Source organism: Pituophis catenifer, unplaced genomic scaffold (genome assembly GCF_029215685.1).
Source record: "Pituophis catenifer annectens isolate HBS135680 unplaced genomic scaffold, rPitCat1.0.hap2 SCAF_3, whole genome shotgun sequence".
In the NCBI taxonomy this organism is placed as follows: Eukaryota; Metazoa; Chordata; class Lepidosauria; order Squamata; family Colubridae; genus Pituophis; species Pituophis catenifer.
Genome location: NW_027256883.1, coordinates 147,022,479 through 147,050,367, shown reverse-complemented (window position 1 = coordinate 147,050,367; position 27,889 = coordinate 147,022,479). Strand labels below are relative to the sequence as shown.

The window sequence follows — 27,889 nt, the reverse complement described above, 5'->3', positions numbered from 1 at the left end:
CCAATCCCAAACCAAGTTTTTAAAAAAGTACTGAACATTTCAGCCCCTTAATTTTGCAATGCTCAAGCAGCTAAAAATGGGATGCTTCAGAACTGTTAAGGAATCCTTTTAGAGTTTATTTAGTCTACAGCAGAGACACTAATTCTTTGGAATGACTGATTCAGTACCTTATAACTTTTGGTGGAGTCCTCCAAATATGATAATAAAGCAAAGTGCACCTTAAACCTTCCCTTTTTGATTATTGACGTACATCTAAGCATGTATCATCCCTTTAAGAAATGAAATAGAAACTGTAAATATGTTTTTCCAGCATCCAGATGTGTTCTCTTTAATTTTCATCTATAAAGCATCACAAGTGTTACAGAATCAAGTAATGTCTTTGATCTCCACATGTTGAATTCCTCTGAAGCTAAGATGGCTACCATCCTTCAGTTATCACAGTACTGTACCTTTAGTATAGACAGCATCAGCACAGTGATAACTGAGCCAGGGCAGCCTGTCAATCATTGCCTGACTTCATGTAGAACTATCAGATAACCCCAAGGTGCAGGTTCCATCAGTTGATCCACAGCTGAGGGTTCAAAAAAAGAAGACCACAATAAACGCCAAACTTCCTGAAAACTTTGTTGTTTGTTTCAGACATACCTGACAATTAAGTACATGTAAGCAGAAGCCTTGCCTGAATAGTATATCCATTTGTTCACTGTGCTGAAGGTTCTCTAGTGAATTATGCATAACTAAATAGAAAATTATTAAACAAAATACTATTTATATATTTATTGATAAAATGGTAACTGAACCATCCAGATTAGTGCTAGCAACGTAGATTTCTGATGAGAGAAAAGGAAAATATCTCTGGAACTTATGTTTTTCTGCCACACATATCAATAACATAGGCCATAGATATTTTTTCCACAACTTTGCTGAAATTAATGTCACTTAAGGATGCGCTAACTATTCTGCCAGACCTGTGTTTTACAAAACAGATGTATAGGGTTTCCCATAAAAGAAATCCCCAGGGCACATTACAAATAAAAATAGTTTAGTGCTAAACTTGGGGCTCCTATAATTTTTAGCTCAGAAGCCTGCCAAAAGCTAAAACAGGTTCACCAAATTGAAAAAAAAAAGACACTTTGTCAAACGGTTCCCTTAAACCTGACACAGCCCACTTACTTACATCGGTATGTACGCTACTGTGGTATCTTGATTGTTTTAAGTGCAGTTCCACACAACAAAAGACTGTATCCACCTGCTCTTATTATCCATAAGGTATTCCTAATTATCTGCTATAAAGGTAATAACTTCTGTGGCCAGTTTTGCTGTCAGGACTGGACTTTTGGACAGAGTCCAGGGAACAGAAATGGAGGAAACTCACCTCTCCTTTCCAGTTCTGACTGAAAGCTGCCATGTGATGCACATCTGAAAAGAAACAACTTTTTAAAGAAAATCACAAGAGGGCACTAATGAGATGAAAATGTATCTGACAAATGCTCAACCCTTTTAAAAAATCAGCTAGGACAAAAACAGAGACAACCCACTGAATTGATTAATTAGCACCTTGTAGGATTAACTACAAGTAGTCCTCCCTTTACAACCATTCATTCAGCGACCATTCAAAAGTATGTTTTTACAGCATGCCCCCAGAAATGAGAAAGTCTTCTTTGTTTTTTTTTTTTTTGGGGGGGGGGGCTGGCTGCCAACACTCCATGTTGCAAATACTCCATGCCAAAATCCTGCTTGGATTTCAGGGTGGATGTTCCATGACCACTTTGCTCAACAACCAAAGATTCTGGTTTCAGTTGTGTTTGTAAGTTGAGGACTACCTGTATTTTATTTGTGTAAACTCATGTACATCTTCCCCAAAAACCCATATTAGTGCAAACAGAGACAGACATGTAAAGGCTCCAAACAAAATCAATATGTGTAAATATACTAGAGGCAGGGATTTCCCTTATTTATCTTCCCATATAATCTGTGGGCAAAACCCCCACGTGAAGGTCAATACGGATAGCCAAGAAAACAAACAAATGGATTATTAACAAATCATTAGGAGTTGTATTTGCACTGTGCATCACAAAGACTGATTCCACTACTCTGATTCCCTCACTAAAGCATATGTAAAACATACCTAGAACTTAAGATTTCTCTGACATTTGACAACCAGTAGCTATAGAGAGACAGATGGAATCAACTGTATAATCATGTTTACTTGAATGAATATAGTATCTTTGAAAGATCTTTGATATGTCTTCTATACAGGAATGGAATTATTATTGTGCCAATCTGTGCCTAACCCTAAACCTTTTTTAGAACTTTTGTTGATTTTAAGTCAGCTTTTCACCTAATACCAAGGGACCATATCTATGGGGATTATCAATCATCCAGGTCACTGTTGTCCCAAATATATATATTTTTTCAAAAAGGCAATTGGATTTCCTTGTTTTTTTCCTTAAAAACATTTTACTTCTCATCCAAGAACTTCTTCAGTTCGCTGAAGAAGCTTCTTGGATGAGAAGAGAAACATTTTCAAAGAAAAAAACCAAGAAGTCCAATTGCCTTTTGGGAAAAGCACTTTTAAAAGACTATGGGATAGTCTGAAGCAACAGTCTGTTTACTATTGATAAAAGACTGCTTCTACTTATTCAGTCATCCCAAAAATGCTTTTGCAGGAGGCAACTGGACTTTGTTTTTTCTTTTGAAGACATTTTTTTCTCATTCAAGAAACTTCTTCAGCTTTGACAGGATGGTGGGGAATGGAAAGATGTATATTCCTTGTAGACAGCTGGTCATTTGTATTCTTTCGTTAAGGTTTATTTGTGTCCTCAGGGTCACCTGAGTAGTGCAAATCAGTGTGGAGACTTCTTGGTTGCAGGATGTTTTCTGCCCTGTGTTCCTTCACTGTTGAGGACAAGTGCAGGCTATTAGGGATGAGTCTGTGTTGTTTGCATCTCAAATTGAAGTGCAAATGACTCACATAGTCTGCAATTTTTCTGGAAATCCATTCATACTCCCATACCATTCGAAGGAGGTTCATCCCAAAGTGCATAGCTAAAAGTCTATGAAGATTCTCAGTCATCTAGGTCAGGGTTGGGCAATTGTGGCTCTTTTACAACCTGTGGACTTCAACTCCCAGAATTCCTGAGACAGCTTGGCTTTTTCAAGAGGCAAGTCACTGAACTTTGTTTTTCTTTTGAAGATGTTTCACTTCTCATCCAAGAAGCTTTTTCAGCTCTGACAGGATGGTGGGGAATGGAAGGATTTATATTCCTTGCAGACAGCTGGCCATTCCCCACCATCCAAATGAAAAAGTGTTATTGCTTAGGAATGTGCACATAAATTCTGAATTCTTCAGACGATACTGACGTGTTGGGGAAATAATTCTAACAAGATGAGGTTATGGCTTTCCTCTGCTCAGAAATAGCATTCCAAAGTTTAAAATAGACTGTAGCATTTAGGCTGGATGCAGATTTTTGCTCTAAAATGAAACACATCATTGTAACCTACTTTTTTAGATGCATTAATTCCATATCCAGTTGGTGGTGGATTTTCAGATAGAACTGAGGGAAGTTCCTGGAAAATTCTATCCAAAACAAACAATGCTAGAATAAATAGACTAGTAATATATTTGGTGTAAAGAAACTTGCTTCAATTCTTTATATACCTTAGCCTTAATAATATTCTAATATTATGTTCATACATTATGGATCAACATCATGTAAAGCACAATCAGATTTGAATGTGTTTACTTCATCCTCCTTAGCATGGCTGCATAGAAAACGAAAGTGTTATTTTGCATTTTAAGTTCAAACATTAATATTCAGTACATAATTTATTTAAGGTGTGGATGTATCATTAAATAGTTTCTGATTTAAAAAATGCAATTGAAAACTGGTGATGTCTTCAATTTAGTCATGGTGAAAGATTGGGGAACTCATTCATATAACATTAAATCATAGTTCAGTGCAGGCTTTCTGAACATAGTAACCTCTCAGTTGTTTTAGGAGAGCAACTGCCAGAATTCCCAGACACAACAGCGTGGGGTGGACCTTAGATCTATTTTTATTTGTGAGTTTATACCCAGCTTTCTATTCAGAAACTCATGGGTATATATGTTCTCCTTTTCCCCATTTTACCACCATAACAATCCTGTGAGGTAGATTTAAATTGAGCTAGTCCAAAGACACCCAGGGGCTTAGAAGTCAAGACTGACTCAATGGTGTATGTGGTAGTTGTGTCTGGTATTTACCTCAGGAAAACAGTTTAAGGGCGCTAAACTTCCTCTTCCTTCTTACTACACATTCCTCTATAGAACAAAGTTTCTCAATCCTGGCAACTTTAAGACTTCAGTTCCCAGAATTTCCTCCTACCTTTGCTAGATAGTTACCCAATGTGTTATTATGATAAGACAGTTAAATATGCAAATGCAGAGGCATGTGCCAAAGACAAATCTAAGTACTTCAGTTATTTGATTAGCATTCATTGACATGGTTGCTACAGTGATTCTAAGAGATTAAAAAGTAACCACAATAACTGTTGTTAAAATGTCCTGAAGGTTGCCTTTTCCCCTCAAACAATTTAATTTGGTATATTTGGGAATCATTTTTTTAAAGTTTGGTGAAAACCTTACTATGTCTTTTGCCTAAACTTTGTCCTGCCTCACTGAAATGTAAAATGGTTACTCTTACTAAATTTATATGCAAAAAAGCTATGGTAGGCAATCTTTATACTACTAAAATTGTATAGTCTCTTCCTCAACTGCTGCAAAAGGTGTCAATAGTATGACTGAATAAATATTCCATCTCTGCCTTTAAATGCATAGTTTATCTTTCTTTTAAATTGCCACAGAAGTACAGGTCCTTCCTTCTGCATAGCAGCATGAAGTTTTTCAATCTTTATGCTTAACCATTTTTAAATGGACAGAAATGCATTAGACTGTGATTAGCAAGAATTCCCTGTAACCTTGACCAAAATATGAAACATTATCCACTGGGAACTTGAGTACAAGCTCTACTAAAATAATTGACTAATTTCAGGGAAGTTTGAGCAGAAGATGTTCTTAATTTAACCATCTATGCCTGTGCTATGTAGTACTATTAAGGCCTGAAAGTACTGTAAATGCTATGAAAAAAAGAAAAAGAAAATCTATAGATCTGTAGCTGATAAATTAATTAGGGGTGAAAAATGCAGATGTACCCATAGCAACATTATTGTTTTAAGAACAGGCATTAAGTAAGCATAACTAAAGCCAATGCATTTTTCTATAAATTTACATTACCTAGATCTCTCCCATATATTTTCTTTCTTTTTTTCTTTAATTAAACCCTTCTGGCCAATTTAATTTCTGAAAAATTTCCACCTTAAAATAAGTCAGTAATTAAGATTTCTTTATTTTACATTTTTTATTTTCATTATATATATTCTACCTTTATTATTTTTACAAATAACTCAAGCTGGTGAACAACCACCCTACACAGTGGAGGCAGGACTTGAACTCACCACCATCTCTCACTTTCTAGCCTTGTGCCTTAACCACTGGACCAAACTGGCTCTCATATTTACACGTTGCTATATTTTTACTTAGTTGTCTTTTGTTTGCTCTGCTTTCCCATACCTGCTTTCCCCACTTCTCTTTCTAGGCAATAGTTGCTGGAGATAAAAAGTGTTTTTTGAAAGACTGTAACAAAGCTGGGGGTTACATGTTACCCACTCAAGATCCACAACGTCCAAGCCAACTCTAGCATGTTTACTTAGAAGTTAAGTACACATTAGACTGCAAAATTAAAAAGACCACTGTTTGCAGATAAAGAGCAAAACATACAAAAATTGATAAATCACAAAATCATACAGATATCACATCCTAAATCTCAGCTGCACCATCTATCTGCAAAATGTCGTTATACATACTTCTTGCTAGCCTTGCTTTTAAAAATACCACTCTCTTCAACTACATTATTTTTAATAGTTGCTTAAGAATTCTGTGAGAGACAGGAGAAGTCTCATCCACCCCAAATGATACTTGTCTTGTCAAGACCACTAAACAAACATATAATTCAACACATTCATCTCACAAGCACCTTATTACTGTCAGTCATAGTTGACATTCAATCCTAGTATTTTCTTTTCCATCAAAGCCTCATCGCTGAAACAAACAAGCCCACAGAGAAATACTTACAGATTTGAGGCTGGCAACATTAGGAGCTGCATTCTTCAGAAAAAGACATTAGGCATCTTCACTTTTTCACTGCCTATAGGGGGTAACAGAGAGAGAGGGAAAATAAGACTAATAAATATAGAGAATTCAAATTCTATTCGCAAATAAATTTAGAACTCCTCTGTATTTACCGAAAAGTTCCATCAAAACCACAGATGCTGCAATAAAAATATCTAGGTCATAGACCTGGACTTTTGTTACTTAATGGCCAGAGAGAACAAACACTCCTATATTTTGTTAAAATATAACCCATTCCATCATTGTGGAGCAAAAAATTGGATCTAACAATCCCAGCACTGCAGCCATTCTGCTTCAAGATATGAACAAGGGGAGCCCTGGACAATCCTTCACTTTGCTAGATTTATTTATTTTTTAAATCCCATGTTATAAACAAAACGTAGCCAGAGGAGATAACAGAAATGATTTGCATAAGATAGTGAGATGTAAGTTGTCAGGCATAGAAGTATAAATTGCAACAGAAGAACAGTAAGAGAAAATGGAAACGTCAACTGGATTTTTGAGTTAATATTTCTGGGGACTACTTACATCCATTACTTTTTAACATCAGAACAACAAAGATTAATTAATTCAGACTTGTTTAGATATAGTAGTTAATTTCTAGAAGGTGCAGCAGCTCAGGTCTAAAAACCAAATTCCCTTGGGGGAACCTAGTGATAACAAATCAGTGGGTGATGGAAAGACACTACAGGAATGCCGCAGATTAAAACAAGTTTAGGGTTAAGCCTACAATTGTAAACACAAACCTAGGTCTCTTATTGTATTGAAATCTGAGTAAATATATCTAGGATCAGTAAGCATATCAGGTTTTTTTCTGTAACATGCCAAGACTTTGTCCTTTCTCTACTTATAGTTAACTGAACATGTAAATGACAAAAGTCACTTTGCATTGCTGCATCTTTGTTATATCGCTTTGTTCCTGCCCGTGAGGCAAATTAGCTGTACAGGTGATTAAGTAGCATATTTCCAGTCATTCTAACATCAGCTAGGACTGTTTCAAGGTATATAAAACTTGCATAGTTCCTCACAGGAAGATAGGTGATTGGCAGTGATTTTAATCAGAGGCAATAGAGGCTAGAGATCTGTATGGGGATAGTAGTTTTTAATGCTTATTGTATACAGCCCTTTGTGGATTCCAGAATGGGTGGGTTAGCACTTCATCTCAATTGTGGGGAGAGTGTGATACAGAAAAAAAGATATAATGATACTTATTACACCCCAATCATGCATTCACTAGGTAGCTAGGATAGGCTAATGGTAAAAATGTATTGCAAAAGCAAAATATATGGGAAACATGAAAAGCATGGCTTCTGGAATTCTTTCCAAGGCCTTAAGTTACAGCTACACTCTAGGAAAGGATGGGGCTTAGAATGAGGAGCCAACAGCATTCTGAGCCCACTGCGCAACGACTTTTTCCTCTGGGGCTACAGTGGGGATTTGCAGTTCTTGTCCAGATCCAGCCTCTATTCAAACTCACAGTTCTTCTATTGGAACTTCCTGCCAATCCAGTTTTGTTTTCCAAGAATTATCCTGTTGATAAACAAAGTCCTAACTCTCTTTATGTAATCTCTTTCCTGGATTTTGCTGGATTGGAAAGAATAACAAGGTAGGGAACCCATGTAGAACACAACTTCTTGAATTCTTTCCAAGCCCTCATCATTCACTCTGGGTCATGTGATCAGGAAGGAGGTGGGAAAGGATCTTAAGATGGAACAATCAGTAACAGAGCCTGGTGGTGCAGCAGACTAAAGCAGTTATTAACATCAAGCTGTCTGCAATTACTGTAAGTTCGAATCTCTCCAAGGCTCAAGGTTGACTCAGCCTTCCATCCTTTCTAAGGTAGGTAAATTGAGGACCCAGTTTGTGGGGGCAATAAGCTGACTTTGTATAAATATACAAAAGTATGAAGGCTATTGCTTAACGCATTGTAAGCCGCCCTGAGTCTCCGGAGAAGGGCGGCATATAAATCAATTTTTTTTTTTAAAAAAGTCTAAACTGATGCCCTCTCCCAAAGGCATTTTTCTCTCCGCAGACTCCAAGCACATCTGGCCATTTTCAAACTCAGTCTTTTCTTTGTCAGCTTTTTCTCACCCTCACCAATTTTGCTCCCAGCCATTCTGCTTTTGGAAAGTTTCTGCTAATGGACAGACCAATGGGGTGGTCAGAGAGTCCTGAGAAGTTTATTTACACACTTTCCTTCCAATACTTCATTGCACAGAATAAAAATGACAAGAATGGTGAAGTAACACATACCAGTGACATCCAGAGAGCCCTCTTATACATTCAGGAATTGTGCAGATAAATGACTTTTGGCAGAGGCAGCATTTCAAAGTCCCATTAATCCTGGCTTGTTAAGATCTCTTCAAGAAGCAAGGGATGCTTCAGGGCTTAGGTCCTTCCACAAGTTACTTTAACAAGCAGGACAGAATTTTGGTCTGTATTTGGAGGATGCAAATGCCAAGCAAAGGGGTAATGTCAGAGGCAGGGAATGTTATTAAAAAGGAAAAAAAAGAAAAAAAGAAAAAAGACAAGCATGACAGCTAGGAAGGCAGGACCTTCTCTGCAATGGAGAAGAGGACCAAGCAGCATAACTTCCATCCCCACCCCCTTTCCCCCAAGATGATGGTGCCTTTTTGGCACACTAGGGAAAGCTGGCTGGGAACCCAGGAGATCCGCAGGTCCATAAATCTGGAAAACTCCAAGGGAGAAAAGGTTTTGATCACACCCAGAGACCCGCCAGGTGCAGCTACTTTATTGGTAGGATGCTAAGCCATTCCACACCCCAGCAGCTCAAAACCGCCTTAGAGAACAGAAAAAAGGCCGAGATCATTTTGGAGGACAAGCCAAGCCCCGACAGAGCATGCCAACTCGCCCGCCAGGCAGTCCGACCATAGCAGGAGCGCGGGAGGCCAGCCACAAGCGGGGAGGGAGGCGCTCGCCACCAGCGCGCATACCGACACCGCTGGTCCGAGCCTCCGGCCCTCAGTTTTAACCGGTGGCTCCTCCTTTTTTGGGATAACTCACCCCTGCCAGCCTGGGAAGCCTCCTCCGCCTTCCTCTTCCTCCTCTCTGCGCTCCTCCCCCTGGATGGCTTCATGTAAACAACACCCGGGCTATATTTACAATCACTTGACTGGAAAGGAACCGGGCCAGGAGTCTGAAGGAAAATAATAAGTGCGCCACATTTTAAGAGGCACCACGACGCCCTCTGGAGCGGACGCCCTCCTTTTCCCCGCACCCCCCCTCCCCACCACCATCCCTTCCTCGCTCGCTCCAGCCCGCCGGTCAAGCGGTCGCCGAGCAAACCTCCGTCCTCAGAAGCATCCATCCGAGGAAGAGGGGTTCTATATGCCAGGGATGGGACGGGTCCCCTCCAGTCCCGGGCCCGAGCCTCTCTCCGGTCTTTTATATCCCGCCGCCCCTCCCTCCTTTCGCGAGCCCAAGAAAAGGCGAAAGGCGAACATTGGCTCCCTCTGGCCAAAGCGCGGCTGGCGGTCGCAGGGATGCCTAGTAGTTAGAGCGCAGAATCCTCCACTGGGAAGGGAAACGCTCAGCTCGCAGAAAAAAACCCGCTCGCTCGCCCAGCTGCGGGTCGCGTTTATTAAAGGAGGAGGAGGAGGAAGAGTGGGGGGTGGGGTGGAAAGGAGGGACAGGCATCGATACCTCGCCCCGGAGCTTGCCGCCGCCGCCGCCCCTCCTCCCCGAGGCGAATAAAAGCTTTGGCCCCTCGCGTCAAAATTCCACCAACCTCTCGCAGGACTTTTGTCCCCCGAGGCTCCGTAAAACCGAATTTGCAAGCGGGCGGATGAGGTGTGGGGGGGAAAGAGTTGGGATGCCAACCCCGACGCCCTGCAATAAACGCGCCCGCTCACCTGCCCCCCCCATCCTTAATAGTCTCTTCTCCCCCCCCCACGCTCCCCTCCCCCCCACGCGCGCCCGTCGGCTCCCCGCGCGCTCTGGCAAGTCTCTGCCTCTCGCCCACCCACCTTTCCAGACGCGCTGCTTTTCCCCCCCTCGCGCTCTCTCGTCTTTGTTCTTTAGCTTTCTTTGCGCGAAGATTATCTAATGACGCAGCAGAGTCGCCCCAACGTGACTGTCGCCATTTTTCTGTTTTTATTGTATCTCTCTCGCAAGCTGCCATGTGATAGAAATTAAAAAAAAAAAAGAAAAAGAAAAACGAAACGAAACGCCAACCACCACGCAGAAAAGAGACGCGCTCACACACAAACTTCCGGGTTCCGTGACTGTGGGAGGGGTGTGTGTGGAATAAAAAGAGGAAAGCCGGAGAGCCAAGTAACTTCTGGGCGAGGCAGACGGCGCGTCTTTTAAGTCTCGCTTTCCTTTTCACCGAGCTGGAGAGTTTCGGATGACGCGAAGGCAACGCGCGTGGGGAGTATAGTCTGCATCCTCTGCCCCACTGATTGTCTTGGATGATTGACAGTTTTCTGATGGCCTCGAAGCAGAACAGAACATTCCGACCTGATCCGACGTCCCCCCCCCCCGTTGCGATCCGGAGGGAGTTCTGTAAACTTGTAACGGATTCGGACGATCGAAGAGAGGACTTGCTGCTCGGTTGGGAAATCGCCCGCACGGCGTTGGGAGTATTAAGGGAGTGATATTGAAAAGCCAGGTTTCCTGAATTGCAGATCTTGAAAGTGAAAGTGTTTTTTTTAAGCATCTTGGGGGTATTAAACCGGTTGGTTTATACGCTGCGTTTATCAATGGGATACTCCAAAGAGTGAATGGTTGCTACTGAAAAGCATAGCAACAGAGCAGAAGATAAAAGCTCTTCGCGAGTGGCTGTTCACGAAAAAATCACAGACATGCTAAATCTCCCAGAGCCACATTGGTCAGCCCGGCACCTGTTTAACACGTATGAAAAACTTTCATACGCACGAAAAATTCATTCCGACGTGCTCACTGATGCTTCTTTTTTGGCGATTCCATAATTTAGCTGTAAGCTTCTCAGCGCAAAAACACATATTTTGGTGTGAATGGGAAATACTATGCATATTTATGGTGTTATAAAACCAGACAATTCCAATATTTTTTGTTATATATCCAGCTCAGAATTGGGCAGTGTTTCAACATTAGGTCTCAGGTGTTAAAACTATTTTTTTTTAAATTACTTACATAATTTTTTAAATTTTTAATAACAGACCTTTAGCAAATGGGGCTTTTTTATCAGAAGTATGGAAGGGTATCAAATGTATGTCTTATAAAAAAACCCCTTATAATAAACAATTTTGATTACCAATATCTTTTGTTTCGTATCTTTTTTTCAGATCATATAACCTCCCCCTCCTATACCTATTTATTTAAGAAAAGCTGTATGGTTGCCCAACTCACTCTGCATGACTCCAGGAGGCTTACAAGGATAAAACCTTAATACAAAAAATAACATCTTCACAAACCCTTAGCAACAATAATTGGATGAGCCACTTGATGGATTAAATTATTAAAATATTTATTATAATTATTCCATCCTGCTTGTTAATTGATTTATCAATTCTTTAATTCCTATTAACCAATCTACTTGCCTTATCTTTGTGTTGTTCTTAAGGTGCATGAAAAAGTCCTTGAAATAATTCAAAAAGTTATAGAACTAGGGAAAAGGGGAAATTTTCAGGGATGGTGGCTAGCTGTGCTGCCCCAGTCACACACATACACACATTGTCCCTCAATTGCTACCATTTATCAATGAATAGCAGCTGAACCTGCAAAAGCAAGAGTTACCAAAGCTGTGAGCAAATATTCTTGGGAGACATACTGTATATGGTCGTTGATTTGAACCAAGTCTTAAAATACATTGTGGCAAATTCAATAATAGATACATTTTTATTTAGGTGATTATTAGCTTATCACACTTGGCTACCACCAATATATGAAGTATTTTACCTATAATTAGGAATTTGTCACTCCTTTTAATAGTCCACTGTCTATTAAAGTCAGAAAGCCTTCTGTTACAGCAGAGTAATCAGTTGGTTACTAATCGCTATTAGCACAATATAAAAATAATGTAGCAGATACTGTAAATTGAAGAAATCTGGAGAAAAAAACCCAACTCACTGAAGACTATGAAGTCAATGGTGGGTTGCTCCCAGTTCAGTCCGGTTCTTGCGAACCGGTAGTAATGGCGGCGGGAGGCTCTGCCCACCCAAACCCGATGTCATCACTGATGATCTGTGATGCGCAGAAGCGTACACGCACTCCTGTTGCGAACTGGTAATAAAGGTAAGTGGAACCCACCCCTGCATGAAATGTAAAGGATCAGAAGTAATGAATGGAAACTTACCAAAGAGACATCCAACCAACTAAGAAGGAATTCCTTTCCTGACAGTAAGAACAATCGGTGGAAATTATGTGGAAACTTCTGAAGCTATGGGTGCACCATCACTGGAGGGTTTTAAAAGGAGATTTGACAGCCATTTGTCTGACATGGTATAGGATTTCCTTCTTGAGCAGCAGGTTTGACTAGAAGACCTCCAAGGTCCCTTCCAATTTTGTTATTCTGTTCTGTTCTGATTGGAACAAACACACACAGAGCTGCTCTGCTTGCTTAATGGAACTTTGAGCCATTCTTTTTATGAATGGGAGTTTAGATGGCAACCTCCTTGACATTTGTCAGCTTGCCAAATGTTTATCTAGAATCAATTTATGAGAGAAGTTCATAAAGCAATAAACTCTTATAAGTGCTACCTTTCCAGTAAGAACTGTAACAGGAAAACTAAGAGTAAGAACTGTAGACAGCCACTTTGGTCTAGTTGGTTAAATCGCCAGACTAGAAATGAAGTGAGTATGATTTCTGGAATAAGAGAGCCAGTTTGGTTTTGTGTTTACGGTGCTGGACTGGGAACCAGGAGACTATGAATCCTGCCCTAGGCATGAAAGCTGGTTGGGTGACTTTAGGCCAGTCTCTCTCTCTCTTAGCTCAACTCAGTTCACATTGAGAGTTGTTGTTGTGGGGAAAATAGGAGAAAGGGTATGTGTGTTTGCTTCCTTGAATTAGTCATAAAAATAATAAAGGTGGGATTAAAATAAGAAGAACTGAAGCTTTACAATTTAGCTTCAGTTACATCCCTAGTTTATGTGCATCATCAAGCTACTATATCCACCATGATTGTCAGGTTAGAGCTACAGTTCCATGTTCTACCATTATTTACTATTGTAATTTGTTTTATGAACAAGATACGTGAGTCAATCGTATATTCCAAGGCCCAAATTCTCTTTATCAAAAACACTATCATTACAGGTAGTCCATTTAATGACCATTCAAAGTTACAATGGCACTGAAAAAAGTGACTTATGATCATTTTTCATAGCTATGATCTTTGCAGCTTCCCTGTGAATCATGTGATCAAAATTCAGATGCTTGGCAACTGGTTCATATTTATGACCGTTGCCATGTTCCAAGGTCATGTAATCACCTTTTGCCACCTTCTGACAAGCAAAGTCAAAGGGGAAGCCAGATTCACTTAACAACCGTGTTACTAACTTATCAACTGCAGTGATTCACTTAACAACTGTGACAAAAAAGGTTGTAAAGTGGGGCAAAACTCACTTAAGAAATGTCTCAATTAACAGAAATGTTGGACTACCTTTATAACAAAAATATAAATGCTTTTTAAAAGGCTGCAATCCTTTGCTTTGTTCAGAGTAATTAAAAAAATAGAACAAAATCTTACATTTTTACATGACCAATAATTCTACAAGACTGAACATGAAGTCTTATTTTAGATGGTTGTTTTCAAGGATAAGCATCTTAAACTTTTTTCTCTTCCTTTAATACATTAGGTCTGTTCAGTCACTACAGATACAAAACTCTCAGCACATAAGAATTTCATCCTAAATTCAAGAGTATTCAAAGTTAATGATTGAGCAACTCACCTAATTCAAAGATTACTGTGACCTCTGACACAATGAGTATGAATTTGAAGTTACTTTTCTCCTTCAACAAATAGAGGGACATGGAGATAAGACAACTGGAGTTCAACAAAGGAATTCACTCTTATAACTGCATCTTTTTTTTCTTCTTCTTTCAATGCACATCTTTACCAAGGGCAAGTAGAGGGGGAAAAAAAAGTATGGAAAGTTAAACCATCTCTTAAGCATACAATAGTGGTTTTGATTCCAAAAAGCCACTATGGACTTTAAAAAAAAAGCCACTACCAATTTCTTTTAGGTCCTTTTGCTCTGATAAATAATCTCAGGTATAGTGGTAAATTTAGTCGATCACCAAATGAAGGCATGGATCTGATAAATTTGAAATAAGACATTATTTCTGGTAGTTACTATGATAGATTGATAGATACTACCAACTTTTTACCAATAATTGAAAAGGTAGGTCTGAAGAGGAGGTTGAAATAGAATCTGGGCATGACCTTGGAAAGCAGGAAGAAGTTCCTAAATTTGTGAATTGATTATGTACCACGTGCCTCCTAAAGTTCTCAGATAGATTTTCTCCAGGAAGATCTGGCCCCAATTGGCTCTTCAGGTCTTCCAACAGCATAGCCATTACTGCTGTAACTGAGCCTATCCACCTTGCTGCTGGCCAGTCACTTTTCTTTCCTTCCACCTTTCCCCCGCATTATAAATTTTTCAGAAGAGCTAGAATTTCACACAATGTTTGAGAATGCTAAATGGATAAGTATTATTTCTGTAAAAGTTGCAGAAGGAAAAAACTTGAGTCCCTACAGTCTAATATTTGTTTTAAAAAATCTGATTTTAATGATTGTTGTTAGTCACTAAGTTGTGTCCGACCCATCGTGACCCCATGGACAACGTTCCTCTAGGCCTTCCTGTCCTCTACCATCCCCACTCCTCGGAGTCCATTTAAGCTCATGCTGACTGCTTCAGTGACTCCATCCAGCCATCACATTCTCTGTCATCCTTTTGCCCTCAATTGTTCCCAGCATTAGGCTCTTCTTTAGTGAGTCTTCTCTAGTGACTCTTCTCTAGGGATGCAGTAGCTCAGTGGCTAAAATGCTGAGCTTGTAGATTGAAAGGTCGGCAGTTCAGCGGTTTGAATCCCTAGTGCCGCGTAACGGGGTGAGCTCCCGTTACTTGACCCAGCTTATGCCAACCTAGCAGTTCGAAAACACGTAAAAAATGCAAGTAGAAAAATAGGGACCACTTTTGGTGGGAAGGTAACAGTGTTCCGTGTTTAGTCATGCCGGCTACATGACCACAGAGACATCTTCAGACAGCGCTGGCTCTTTGGCTTTGAAACTGAGATGAGCATCACCCCCTAGAGTCAGGAACGACTAGCACATATGTGCGAGGGGAACCTTTACCTAGTGAGTCCTTCCTTCTCATTAGGTGGCCAAATATTTTAATGGTAAGTATATGGAAATATTACATAGAATAATTTATCTGTTCTTACATTGTGGGGCCAATTTAGCCACTATTGTTTTTTTAGACATGGCTTCCTATCTTTTTCTGAAAGACTTTGGGCCACCAAATGTTACACATCTCTCTTTTGCACAAATTTAGTGTGATGGCTAAGGTGCTGGCCGAGAACCCAGGAGATCGAGTTGTAGTCCTGTTTTAGGCATGAAAGCCAGATAGGTAACTTTGGTCCAGTTATTCTGACTCAGCCCAACCCACCTTCTAGGGTGTTGTTGTGAGGAAAATAGGAGGAAAAGATATTATGCATGTTTGCTGCCTTGAGTTACTTATAAACTTATAAACTAATAAAGGTGAGATATACAATCTGGATTATATTATATTATAATCTAGAATTATATTATAGATTATAGAGACAAAGATGGAGATTGGCCTCTAAAAGTGTTAAACAGTTTCTTCACATTCTCTAGCAAGCACCTACATTTTTGTCCCTTTGCAAACTTTGGAAATCACCTTATAGAAAAAGCAAACAGGTTTAAACACGCTTCTAAAGAAATACGCTTCCACCGATCATCCTGGAGTCCCTATTCATTCTCATTAAACATCACTTCCTTCCGTTTCCTTGCCAGTACAGTAATGTATTTCAAATACTTTACCCAAAAAAGAGTGGGGGGAAATGACGAAGGGGGAAAAAAAAGCTATTTGAGGAAGAACATTTCAGGGTTAAGGTTTTTTTAAATAAATAAATAAATAAAATAATGCTTTTTAAAAAATACGAGGCTCACGTCTGATTCAATTCTGCCTGGCTATCCCCACTCCCACCCCTTCCCACATACGCATCTCCTCCAACGTTTGCAACATTATAAAACAGCAACACCTATCCTGACACCGCCCCCCACCCACCCACCCATTTTGCATGGTCCAACTACACCTACATTCCAGCCTCTCCATCCAGTCCTATGGCAAGGTGGATGGAAAAGGGTGGGTCGCGATTTAGCTTGGTAGGCTTTCTGGAACCCGTAGTCGACCGAAGGGGCAAGGTTTATTGAAAAGCGCCCGACAAAGCGCCGTTCAGGACTACAAAACCCAAGACACCTTGCTTTCAGAGGGGGCGGAGTTGGTTTGCTGTTGATTCCAACTGGTGGGATTTCCTCCCTCCTTACGATGTACCGAAGCGCCTGCTGCCGCTGCGCGCAATTGGGCAGAGTAATTGGGAACAGTTTGCCTTTGCGAAGACTCTCTCTCTCTCTCTCTTTCTCTCGCTTCTCTTAAAGGCGCAGGCGGAACTGTGAAAGTCTCGCTTTTTTCTTTTTGATGGAACGAACGAAGATCGCGAATATGTGAAACAATCGGTCGACTATTTTAAAAACGCCATTTTGCGGATTTATTCTTTTGCAACCCCCCCTCCCCTCCCTTCTTAGGATTTTTGTGCGCTTGCTTTCTGTTACTCAGAGAAGCAGGGGTGAGTGAGTCGGTGGTTTCTTCTGCTTAACAGAAGAGCTCTTTCAAATCTGGCGTGTGCCTTCGGGCGAAGGGCTGATCTGAGAGTACAGGAGAGATGGCAATCGGTCATTAAAAGTTTGCACGGGAGCCGTAAATCTGATCCTCTGGGTTCGGAGGTACTCAAGAAACCCGGTGCTTGTTAACTTCGGCGTTTTACTCTTTGATCAGCCCGAAGAAAGTTTTCTTGCGATTTGCAGGGAACAGGTCCGATCGTTCAGAGGCGTGGGTATTTTTGGGGGGTGGGGGGGTGGGGGAAGAGGGAAACTCGCTCACGTACAACTCAAGAGAAAGTGCCCGGCGGTCCCTTCTAAACTTTGCAACATTTCCCACCTCGATCGTCGCCTTTCCCAGACGCGCGTCTTGCTGGGCTTGGGGGGGGGTCAGGAAGTGACAAACCACCATTCAGCGTTCCCGTCGCTGAGGGGCAAGCATTCCTCTTCGGTATCCAGGGGTGACAGGGAGGTGGCGAGTTAGAAAAGTTTAGCTTCGTCAAACGCCATCGAAATAATACTCGCTGCAACAACCCAGATCCTGATTCCTTTCTATGCCAGGCTTCAAAGCCGCCGGGTGGTCTTACGGGTCTCTGGCTTGGAATAAAGGGGAAGTTAGGGGAAACTGAGTCTCGGGGAAGGGGAGAGAGGAGGGGTCGGCACGGGTGCGGGGTTCCGTCTTTCTTTTGAATCGGAATCCCGGCGCTTTGACTCTTTGACTCTGTTCTCCTTAGGTAGATTGCAATGGCTTCCAAGCTTCTGCGAGCCGTCGTCTTGGGTCCCCCGGGATCCGGCAAAGGGACCGTGTGCGAGAGGATCGCCAAGAGCTTTGGCCTCAAGCATCTTTCCAGCGGGCAGTTTTTGCGGGAGAACATCGAGGCGAACAGTGGTAAGTGGCTGAGAGAGAGGACGGGCCTCTTCTCGGCTTTCTTTCTTTTTCTTTCTTTCTTTCTTTCTTTTTTTTGTTTTTTTTTTGGTATTCCAGTACGTGTCTCTTTGCATGCATGCAGGAGAATTTCGGGCAGATCGGACCCCCGGCGGTAGATGGAATCTGCACGGACTTCTAAAAAAAGTGCGTGTGGATCTGTAGCGCTTGGAAGGGGTAAACGGATTGGCCTGTTATTTTTTTGGGCGGCAGGTGGGGAGGGAAATAGCGGGTGTGTGTCGTTTTAAAGAGTTTTTGAGCCTGCTGTTTAAGGTCTGTGCTTTTGAGTACTGGCAAATTAGGATCTCTGGCAAATATTCTAGAGAGGCAAGATAAAGATTAAAAAATTGTACTCTAAGGAGTGGTAAATAACTCCTTAGTGGAATGGGAATAACTCTTGGGCTGTCCATTTTTAAGTGCTTTGGTGTCCCAAGCATTACAGCAGGGTAGAATCAGTTGTATTGTGTGTTATATATTCCGTGCCTTCCTACAGATGCATTTGATTCATGTATATCTAGTAATATGCTAATAAAACAACACATTCTGTGTTTCTTGCTAACACAGTTTGTACTTGACCGGTTTCACTCTTTTAAATAAAGCTTTCTGGAGATACTTACAAAGTTAAGATATATTGGACCGTTAGAACTAGCTACAATCCTTCACACATTTCTCTGAAAGTGAGCACCGCTGAGCTTAATAGGGCTTAGTACAGTACTATATATGCACATGTAAGCTTGCAGTTTAAATAAAGTAACTTTATGAACTTTTTTTTGAAAATAGATAATTCTATATGCATATTTCTGAGAGTAATTTAGAAATATGGAAGAAATAATCCAAGTAATCCAGTATTTTTCAGAGTAACTTTGAAATATGGAAGAAATAATCTGAGTAATCCAGTAGTTACTTCAGCCAATTTAGCATTAGGCATTTAGTATTTCTAATAACTAGGAGAACAACAGGTAGTCCTTGTTTTGCCACAGTCTCATTGAACAACTCATTGATTTAAAAAAGTAACTTTATGACCAGTCTTTCTGTTTATCTTTGCAAGTCTATAAAGTAAAGTAAAGTTGAAGTAGGATTGTAAGCACTGTCATGATTTCACTTAGTGATCACTTTGCTTAATGACCAAGTTGCTGGTCCCAGTTGTCGTTTAGAGAAGACTACTGTAGAGCCTACTGTTTCAGCAAGAACTACTACTAAGTAGTGAGGGGTAGGATTATAATTCAGGCTGTCAAAGTTGTTGGTTTTGTGTGTGCTCTTCTTTGGAATTTGGATTTCTGCAACACTGTAGCATTAGCTATACAACAAGCAAATATAGGTGCTTATTGCAAATACATGGTTAAAGAGCCCTTTGGAATCTGGAGTCTTACTTGGCTTTTGCGTTCCATCTTAAAAGTTGTGTTCCAGAAAGTAGGTGCACAAGGGAAACACTGTATTGGATTAAATTAGAAACAAATTGATTTAATATAGTTAACATGATTAGTCTCTGTGCGATGAATCATTTTTCTTTCCTTGTGTTACAAATAATTATGACTGTGCATTTTAGAACTGTCTTAGGGCTTCATGCAATCCTTGATTTGCTGTTTAGGCAACCAGATTTAATTTAGTTTGTAAGAAGCTATTATTATGATACTTTCTTATTTTGGAATTATCTAGAATTATATACAGTGATGGTGTTGTGTATATGTAGTCTTCGACTTACGACCACAATTGAGCCCAAAATTTATGTTGCTAAATGAGATATTAGTTAAGTGAGTTTTGCCCCATTTTTCAACTTTTCCTGCCATAGTTGTTAAGTGAATGGCTGCAGTTGTTAAACTGTTAACACTGTTGTTAAGTGAATCTGGTTTTCCCATTGACTTTGTTTGTCAGAAGGTTGCAAAAGGGGGTCACAGGAGCCAGGGACACTGCAGCCGTCATAAATGTGAGTCAGTTGTCAAGCATCTGAATGTAAACACATGACCATGGGGATGCTGCAAAGGTCATAAGTGTGAAAAATGGTCCTAAGTCACTTTTTTCAGTGACGTTGTAATTTTGAACAGTAACTAAGTGAACTGTTGTTAAGTCAAGGACTACCTGTATTTCTAAAATTGTGCTTTGCACCAGGGGTGAAATCTAAAATTTGTTACTACTGGTTCTATGGGCGTGGCTTGGTGTGGGGGGTAATGTGACTGGGTGGGCGTGGCCATTTTTTCTTTACTTTTAAAACCATTTTTACTACAACCTCTTCGGCAAAGAGGTTGTAAAAAAATGCTTTCAAAAGGCTCTGACGATCCCAGCTGCGTTGCCTGATCGGCAGAGGTTTTTTTAAAAGCCTCTGCTGATCAGGCAACTCAGCTTGGATCGTCAAAAGCATTTAAAAGAAAAAAAGGGTTTTTTTCTTTTAAAAGCCTTTGATGATCCTAGCTGAGCTGCACGATCATCAGAGGCTTTTTTTTTACTTTTAAAAGCATTTTTTGCCCGAAGAGGTTGTAGAAAAAATGCTTTTAAAAGTAAAAAAAAAAAGTCTCTGATGATTGTGCGGCTCAGCTGGGCATGGGGGGGGGGGGGGCAGGGATTTTTGCTACCGGTTCTCCGAACCACCCGCCTCCATCACTACTGGATCGGGCGATCCGGTCCGAACCGGGAGCATTTCACCCCTGCTTTGCATCCAAAGCTTTGTTAGGCTTGCAACTGCTGTCATTTTGACTGTCTCAATATTCTTGTCTCCTGACATTACCATCAATTTTACTTGTTCATTTTATTGAATGTACAAATGATTAATTCTCTTAAGCAGCATTAGTGGTTCCCATTTGATTAGCCGATATTTTGTTAAAAGTACAGTGAAGACTGTTCTTGGCAAAATGCAATTGTCAAACATTATGATAAGTAGAAGGGTGTATGGTTCCTGAGGTATGAATTTTGTTATTAGTATGAAGATGATCTGCCTAATCTACTGTCATACATCTTGCATTTAGGTTTAGAAAACAAGATCAGATGTGGTTGCTGCTGCTGTCACTTTCTGTGGCCATTAATTTAGCAAATCAACTTTCAGCACTTGGTATTAGTATTCAAGATCACTTAAAGCAGATAAGATAGTAGCTCTTTCTAGCACTTTAGAATAAATCCATAACTTCTAATACACAGATGTCAAACTCGAATGTGTAATGTGATGTATCATGATGTATTGTGACTTTTTTGCCTTTGCGGAGCTGGGGTGGGCATGTCCTGTGCGTGACGCATCCAGCCCATGGGCCATCAGTTTGACAGGCCTGTTGTAATACATCTCACTTTGATATGTTTCTAAATCTTGCTAGAGTTGCAGGTCATATTGTTGCATCATAAGTCCTTGAATTACATCAACTACAGAAAGGATACGATCAGGTTATATATCCATTCTTCTTTAGGAACTCCCTAGTGTTATTAGGGACGTAGTGGCTCAGTGGCTAAGATGCTGAGCCTGTCGATCAAAAGGTTGGCAGTTCAGCGGTTCGAATTCCTAGTGCCACGTAATGGGGTGAACTCCCATTATTTGTCCCAGCTTCTGCCAACCTAGCAGTTCAAAAGCATGCAATAAATGCAAGTAGAAAAATAGGGACCACTTTGGTGGGAAGGTAAGAGCGCTCCGTGTGCCTTCGGTGTTTAGTCATGCCAGTCACATGATCACAGAGACGTCTTTGGTCAGCGCTGGCTCTTCGGCTTTGAAACGGAGATGAGCACCGCCCCCTAGAGTCAGGAACAACTAGCACATATGTGCGAGGGGAACCTTTACGTTTATCTTTACTGTTATTTTACTTTTCAGTCTAGTTTCTTATGCCATAACATCTTATTTATACTTTCTATGCATTATTAAAATATATGTTTTGAGGATCAGGATAATGCAATTGTCTACAGTTAGTCCTGTCTTTATTAAGTGAGGTTCCATTGTTCACCATGGGCTGGGAAGTAAATGCCAGTTTCTCACAAAATCATTGTAAATTGTGGTCACATGACCATGCGGTGCTGTAAATGTGGGCCGGTTGCCAAGCATCCAAAATTCAGTCACGTGATTGCAGGGGGAGTAACACTGAACTTTAAAACTGGGGTGGGGGAGTAGCTTTATGGTGGTCATTTAGTTTGAATGGTTGCTAAGCGATCAGTTGTATGCTCAGCTGCTACTACCATTTTCTTAACTAAATATTAGTTAGTATCCAATCTAGACTAGCCAACTGGTTTGGACAGAGTGGCAGTGGTAGTATTTAATTAAGTACATTTAATTGAAGTAAGCTGGAATAAAAAAAATAATGTAGATCTTACTGACCTTTGAATGTCCAGGTACTTTAAGTAAGACTGATTAAGTAGGAGGATAAAATAAAATAGGAGCATTGGCATTTAGTAATTATTTAGTAAAAATAAAAATATTTTAATAATATAATTGTTAATAATAAATAATAGTTAATAATAAAATATATTATTAACATTCAATAAACAACTTCTTAGCAAAAACAAAACATTTCTTTTTCTTTATTTTTGGGGCTTTTGAATAACTCTGACTCTTGGCAACTACACAGACAAGTTCATGCAGTTTTTTTGGCAAGGTTTTTCAGAAGTGGTTTGCTATTACTTCTTTCCTAGAGCTGAAAGAAAGCGACTGGCCCCAAATCTCCCAGCTGGCTTCGTGCCTAAGGCAGAACTCAAATTCATGATGTATCAGTCCCTAGCCAATGTCTTTAATCACTTAGACCAAACTGCCTGTTTTTCCCTCAAAAGTTCTGTAAATTATGTTTTTCTACACTTGGGTACTGTATCTGTTTCTGAGTTACAGTGATCTTCTTTGCTAATTGTGCAAGGAAGTGAATTTAATTCATTATTTCATCTCAAAGAGAAGTACTAGCTAGAGCTGGGAGAAGTGCTTTGGACTTTTCTAATGAAAGTAGCCTCCATCCCCCAAAAGGGATTTCCTCAAGGAACTGAAGGAAAAAAAAAAGCTGCTTTAAGAGTCCTATTAACTTTGATGTGTCAACTTCTCAAAACAGTTGTATCTTTTTAAAAAGTTTGTGTGGGCAGGCTGCTTTAATGACTAGTAGAGAGATCCTTGTTCTGAAGCACCTCTGAATCCTATCAGCTGCTTACATAGCCCCTCGTACAATAAGATATATTGGCAATATCAGACGATAAAAGCATTTGTGTGATCCAGAAAACTTGGATGATCAAGAATATTTGAAGTGATTCTTATTGCGCATGGTCAACTCGTGACCTGCTTGAAAATGGAAGAAACCACAATTGGCCGGTTTTGCACTAAATTTAGAATTGGTAGTTTACAAGTTTTAATGGTCAAATTCACACAAAAGCCACAACCGTTCAGATCACATTGTGCACCCAACTTATGGAAAGCTGCTTTATCATCCATTCTTTCTAGAACAGAAAAAAAAACCCATGCTGGAATTCTTGTTAAACTGGGATTGGAAATAAAACGTTGACATGGGGGCACCAAGAAGTTATGCTGTGTAGTGTTTTTTCTGGTTAAGTAAGTATAGTCTTTTACTACTGCTTTTAACATCCTCCTCGGTAGCCATAATTCTATCCCATTTCCTATTCTGACAGACAGGGTTGCTGTTGTAACTTGATTCCTCCTTGAGATTCTTTCCACCAGTGAGGTATCTTGGAAAGAGATCTATTTGGTTTTAAACTTTACATAATTTTTCATGCACCAATATTCTGTTGCTGAACGTTGTTGGGCTTGAATTATAGAGGTGAGAGGTAATAAATTCAGACTTCATTTCATTTGATAGGCTGCATATAAAAACATCCAAAGTTTCAATGTCATGACTTTTTGACCTTTTCCAAAGAGCCAAAAGTTGAGGCTGAATAGCATCTGCTGTTTGATTTATTATACATCTGTGCTCAAATCAAATTTGTGTAGACTTCTCTCTGTCTCTTTCTCTTTTTGTGTATAAAAATTATTGTAAAAGAGCAAATGTCACTGTAACTAAAAGATATAAATCTTTTTCTCTCTGTGTGTGCAAATGATTTGATTTTTATTTTTTGGTTGCAGTGACATTTGCTATTTTATAATAATACCAAGCTCAATCTTGATTTCTTCTACATGCACATGGACATACACGCATTATAAATCTGTGTATTAAATCTGTGTATTAAATCTGTGTATTCCTATAAGCATAATAATAAAATGGAATATATTTCAACATTGGTGCAATTTAATAGCCAAGGTATTTGCAAACTTGGAAAACTGCTTAAATCAATTTGAGCTACTGCTCAATTAGTGAACTCCTTCTATGCATAATTCTGTCTCTCATTTCTCCATTTTCATTCCCCCCCTTTCCTTTTTTCAGCAATGGCTATGTATATCTAGACTCTTAAGATTAGATAAGTCAGTACAGTGAGGCAGTATGCTATGATACACAAAAATTGATGCTAGAATAAATATGCTGCTCTTGCTATAAGAGATTAATATTGCTATTTTTTATTTTTATTTTGGAAAGGAGCTACTTCTTAGAGATGGTGTTTTGTATTTTGTATTGTTTGCTGTCTTATCTTATTTAATGATTTTAAATTTTTAATTGTTGTTTTGTTTTGTGTTTTTAAATAGGCTGTACACCGCCCTGAGTCCTTCGGGAGAAGGGCGGTATAGAAATAAAATTATTATTATTATTATTATTATTATTATTATTATTATTATTATTATTATTATTATTATTATTATCATCATCATCTTAGGGAGGAAAAGCGGTGTCTCTTCTTGACCTGTTTTACCCTTTGGTGGTTCTTGGATGTTGCAATCTTCATTGACTCTTCATTGGGGTTCACGTGTGACAGTGGGATACCAAGGTACTTGTAGCTAGTCTGTATGTTTGCTTACGTGGCCCACTCGTAGTCCCAAAGATGTTTTTTCAAGAGGCAACTGGACTTTCTTTTTTTACCAGAAAGTCCAATTGCCTCTTGAAAAAGCACCTTTGGGACAACCATGACATGGATGACTGAGAATCTCCATAGACATTTGGCTCACTGGTAATTCCACCCCATGGTCTTAATTACCGGTACCTTCCTTTTCTATACTATCATCCAACCACATTTTCTAGTCCAAATTACATCCAAATATTCTTACTATTGATCTGTATAACTGGATCAGCGAGTCAATGTCTTCTTCACTCTTAACATACAGTTTGATGTCATCTATATCATCTAATGGTAATTTCTTTGCTGGACTGTGACCATAATGAAAAAAAGAAGTAGTTTCAGTCTTGAACTTGTGTGTGTGTGTGTGTTTAAAATCTCATCTAGTAATGGTTTATTAGGAGACCATCTTGAAATTGTAAGATCTAAAATTACCATTATAAAATATTTTCTTTTAGCCCCACCAGAACATTACTGGTAAACATCATCAAGAATCTTTATTGTGACTTCCAGAATGAGTGGCTGATTTTGATAGTTGAGCTATAACATTCTTAGTGCATTATTTACTTTGGCTGGTGTTGAATTAACCATAACAAATGTGCACATATGGTTATTAATGTACAAGTTTGTTAAATCAGTAGCTTGCTCTTGGTTTTTTTCCAAAGGAAATAAGATGTTTTACCTTGAAGATTTTAGACTAGGTCACAATGGAGACAAAACTGTATTATATATTTAAGACAGAAAACTAGAATTGCTACAATGTTTTTAACTTTTAAAATAACAGTTGTCTGAAATGCTGTTTTGCTCATCATAGGAGATGACATAGTTATTACTGTGTGTTTCTACATTCTTATCTATTCACATATCTGCCATATCATTTACCTTTTGGGCAAGCAGTTTTAATGCAATGCAAGTCAGAACTAGTGGGAAAAAGAAATTAGAAAAACAGGATAAATGGCAAAAAAGGAAATTAAGTAAATCTACTAAATTCACTATTTCTTCCTGTGCATTTTTATTCATAGGCCATAGATGTATGTAGAACAGTGTTTCCAATCTCAGTGACTTTAAGTTGGGTGGACTTTAAATCCCAGAATTCCCCAGAGGTTTTAGAAAAACTGCTTTGCATACATCTGTGACACTCTGTATCATTCTTTTTTATTTTGTTCCATACAGTTTACATTCCCTTTTATATATATAGTAACCAATCAGTTTGTTGAATGTATGTGTGTTAATCTATCCTTAATATTTTTTCATTAAGGACTCAGACTTTTATCTTCTCACAGTCATTTTACTTTCAGTTGCATTTCTTTCACTTTTTCTCTTTTCTTGTTTGTTTTCCTTCAGTTTTGCTTTTGATAGTCTGGCTCAAGCCAAGAACCTCTCTTGACCCTTGAATCCTTCACTAAGCCCTTCAGTCTTTACTGTAAACAATAAAGTCAAGCATGTTTTTAGATGTACATTAATTCCTTTGCCACGGCTATGCTAGACTTACACTTCAACCATACATTAAACAGAACTGTTTCTAAGCAGATACTCATCAGTCATTTTGATTCATTCTTGGTCCTCCAAATGACCTGATTGCTGCTTTGTATTAACCTAGTTTGCTGCCAGCGATCCATTTTTATTACCTGACATAGTTTTTTTCCGGATCACATTTGTACAGAACATTTTACTAAGAGTTTATAAATTTTTATTATCACCATTCACTAGAATGAAATATGCAATACCTACTTTCTCACAAGAAAATTTTATGCACAAACGCATGAATGAATAGAACAGCTACTTTTAGTTAGTCTATGACCAGGCTGAAACATATATGTTTTGTTCCAATCTGAAAATGGATTGAAGTTTAAAACATGGCTGTTATGGATATAAGTGTTCTGTTTTAGCTGCTGTGATTGGAAGTTGCCTTGCCTCTTCTTATTGGATAACGGACTTTGGAATTTTTCTCTCTGTGGACCAGCCCGATACACAGGATGGATTGTTGACATGCTCTTGTGTTTGGCTAAGACTGATTGGTGGGTTATTTGGGTGAAATTTTAGAGTGAAGCAACAGGCATTTAAGGAGCACATGATCTATTGTGAGTCATTTTATAGTAACTGCCATTGGAGAAGATCTGGAGAGTAAACCACAAAGAAAGAGGTTACAGAGTACAGAATTACAGAGTTAGAAGGGACCTTGGAGATTGAGTCCAACCCCCTACTCAAGCAGGAGAACCTATATTATTGCAAACAGAGGGCCGTCCAATCTCTTCTTAAAAACCTCCAGCAATTTCTGGAGGCAAGCTGATTAATTGTTCTCACCGGCAGGAAATTTCTCCTTAGGTCTAGGTTGAATCTCTCCTTGATAAATTTCCAGTTGTCACTTCTTGCCCTGCCCTCAGGTGCTGTGGGGAATAGATTGACCCCATCTTCAGGACTAACAACCAAAATCAGACTTGTATTGGTCCTTCTGCTGCAGGGACTACTGTTGGAAACTGGCTCCTGCCCGCCTCTGAAGCTGTGTCTGAAGTACCAATCCCAGTTTGTTGTCTTATTTTTTGTTTAAGTTTTTATTCATACATTTTTAGACCAATAGAAGAATATAGAACGATGGGTCTCACCACCCCTTGCCATTTCCTTATTTTCCAAATCAATCAATTTTTGACTTAACATTTTCCCTTCTCCAAAATCTCCTTGCTATAGATAAATTCACTCTTTTATATAGTTGTTTGTACATGTATGATCACTGATACATATATATTAAATCGAATCCTTTCTTTTTCTTTTTAAAATGAAGCTTGCCTTTAAGGTCCCCCCCCACCCGATTTTTCTAAGGCTGCTAGGTCAATTGTGATTGGCTAGGTCAGTCACTAATATCCCACCTCTAAAATTGCACCAAACAAATCCTGGCCTAGCTAGGCTAGTTAGAGAATTAGTCAGGAGAGCAGTGCTAATGTTCAAGGTTTCTTAATTTGAGCCCATGGAATGCACTAGGAACATTGGCTCAGATGTCTATGGATATTCTCAGTCATCTAGGTCATG

At 39.5% G+C, this 27,889-nt stretch overlaps 1 protein-coding gene and 1 long non-coding RNA gene across 4 annotated transcripts in view; one reads left to right on the top strand and one right to left on the bottom strand.

Moving 5' to 3' along the window:
• Window positions 1–297: 297 nt before the first annotated feature.
• On the bottom strand, window positions 298–10,332 carry LOC139313988 (uncharacterized). Of its 2 annotated transcripts, XR_011600167.1 has the most exons (7): window positions 10,216–10,332; window positions 9,254–9,386; window positions 8,483–8,664; window positions 6,173–6,245; window positions 3,505–3,580; window positions 1,376–1,419; window positions 298–571 (listed from the first exon to the last, which is right to left on the bottom strand). It is a non-coding gene; the product is annotated as an uncharacterized lncRNA (long non-coding RNA). The 2 variants fall into 2 exon arrangements; XR_011600168.1 differs by lacking the exon at window positions 8,483–8,664.
• Window positions 10,333–17,810: 7,478 nt separating this feature from the next.
• Window positions 17,811–27,889, top strand: part of AK4 (adenylate kinase 4) — a 28,170-nt gene continuing 18,091 nt past the window's right edge. The window contains exon 1 of one of the 2 annotated variants that reach the window (XM_070939487.1): window positions 17,811–17,956. In XM_070939487.1, the coding sequence (XP_070795588.1) occupies window positions 17,812–17,956 (145 nt within the window). In that variant the 5' untranslated portion in view covers window position 17,811. Of the gene's footprint in view, window positions 17,957–24,720; window positions 24,800–27,889 lie in introns of those variants that run through there. The other variant, XM_070939488.1, reaches the window with a different exon arrangement.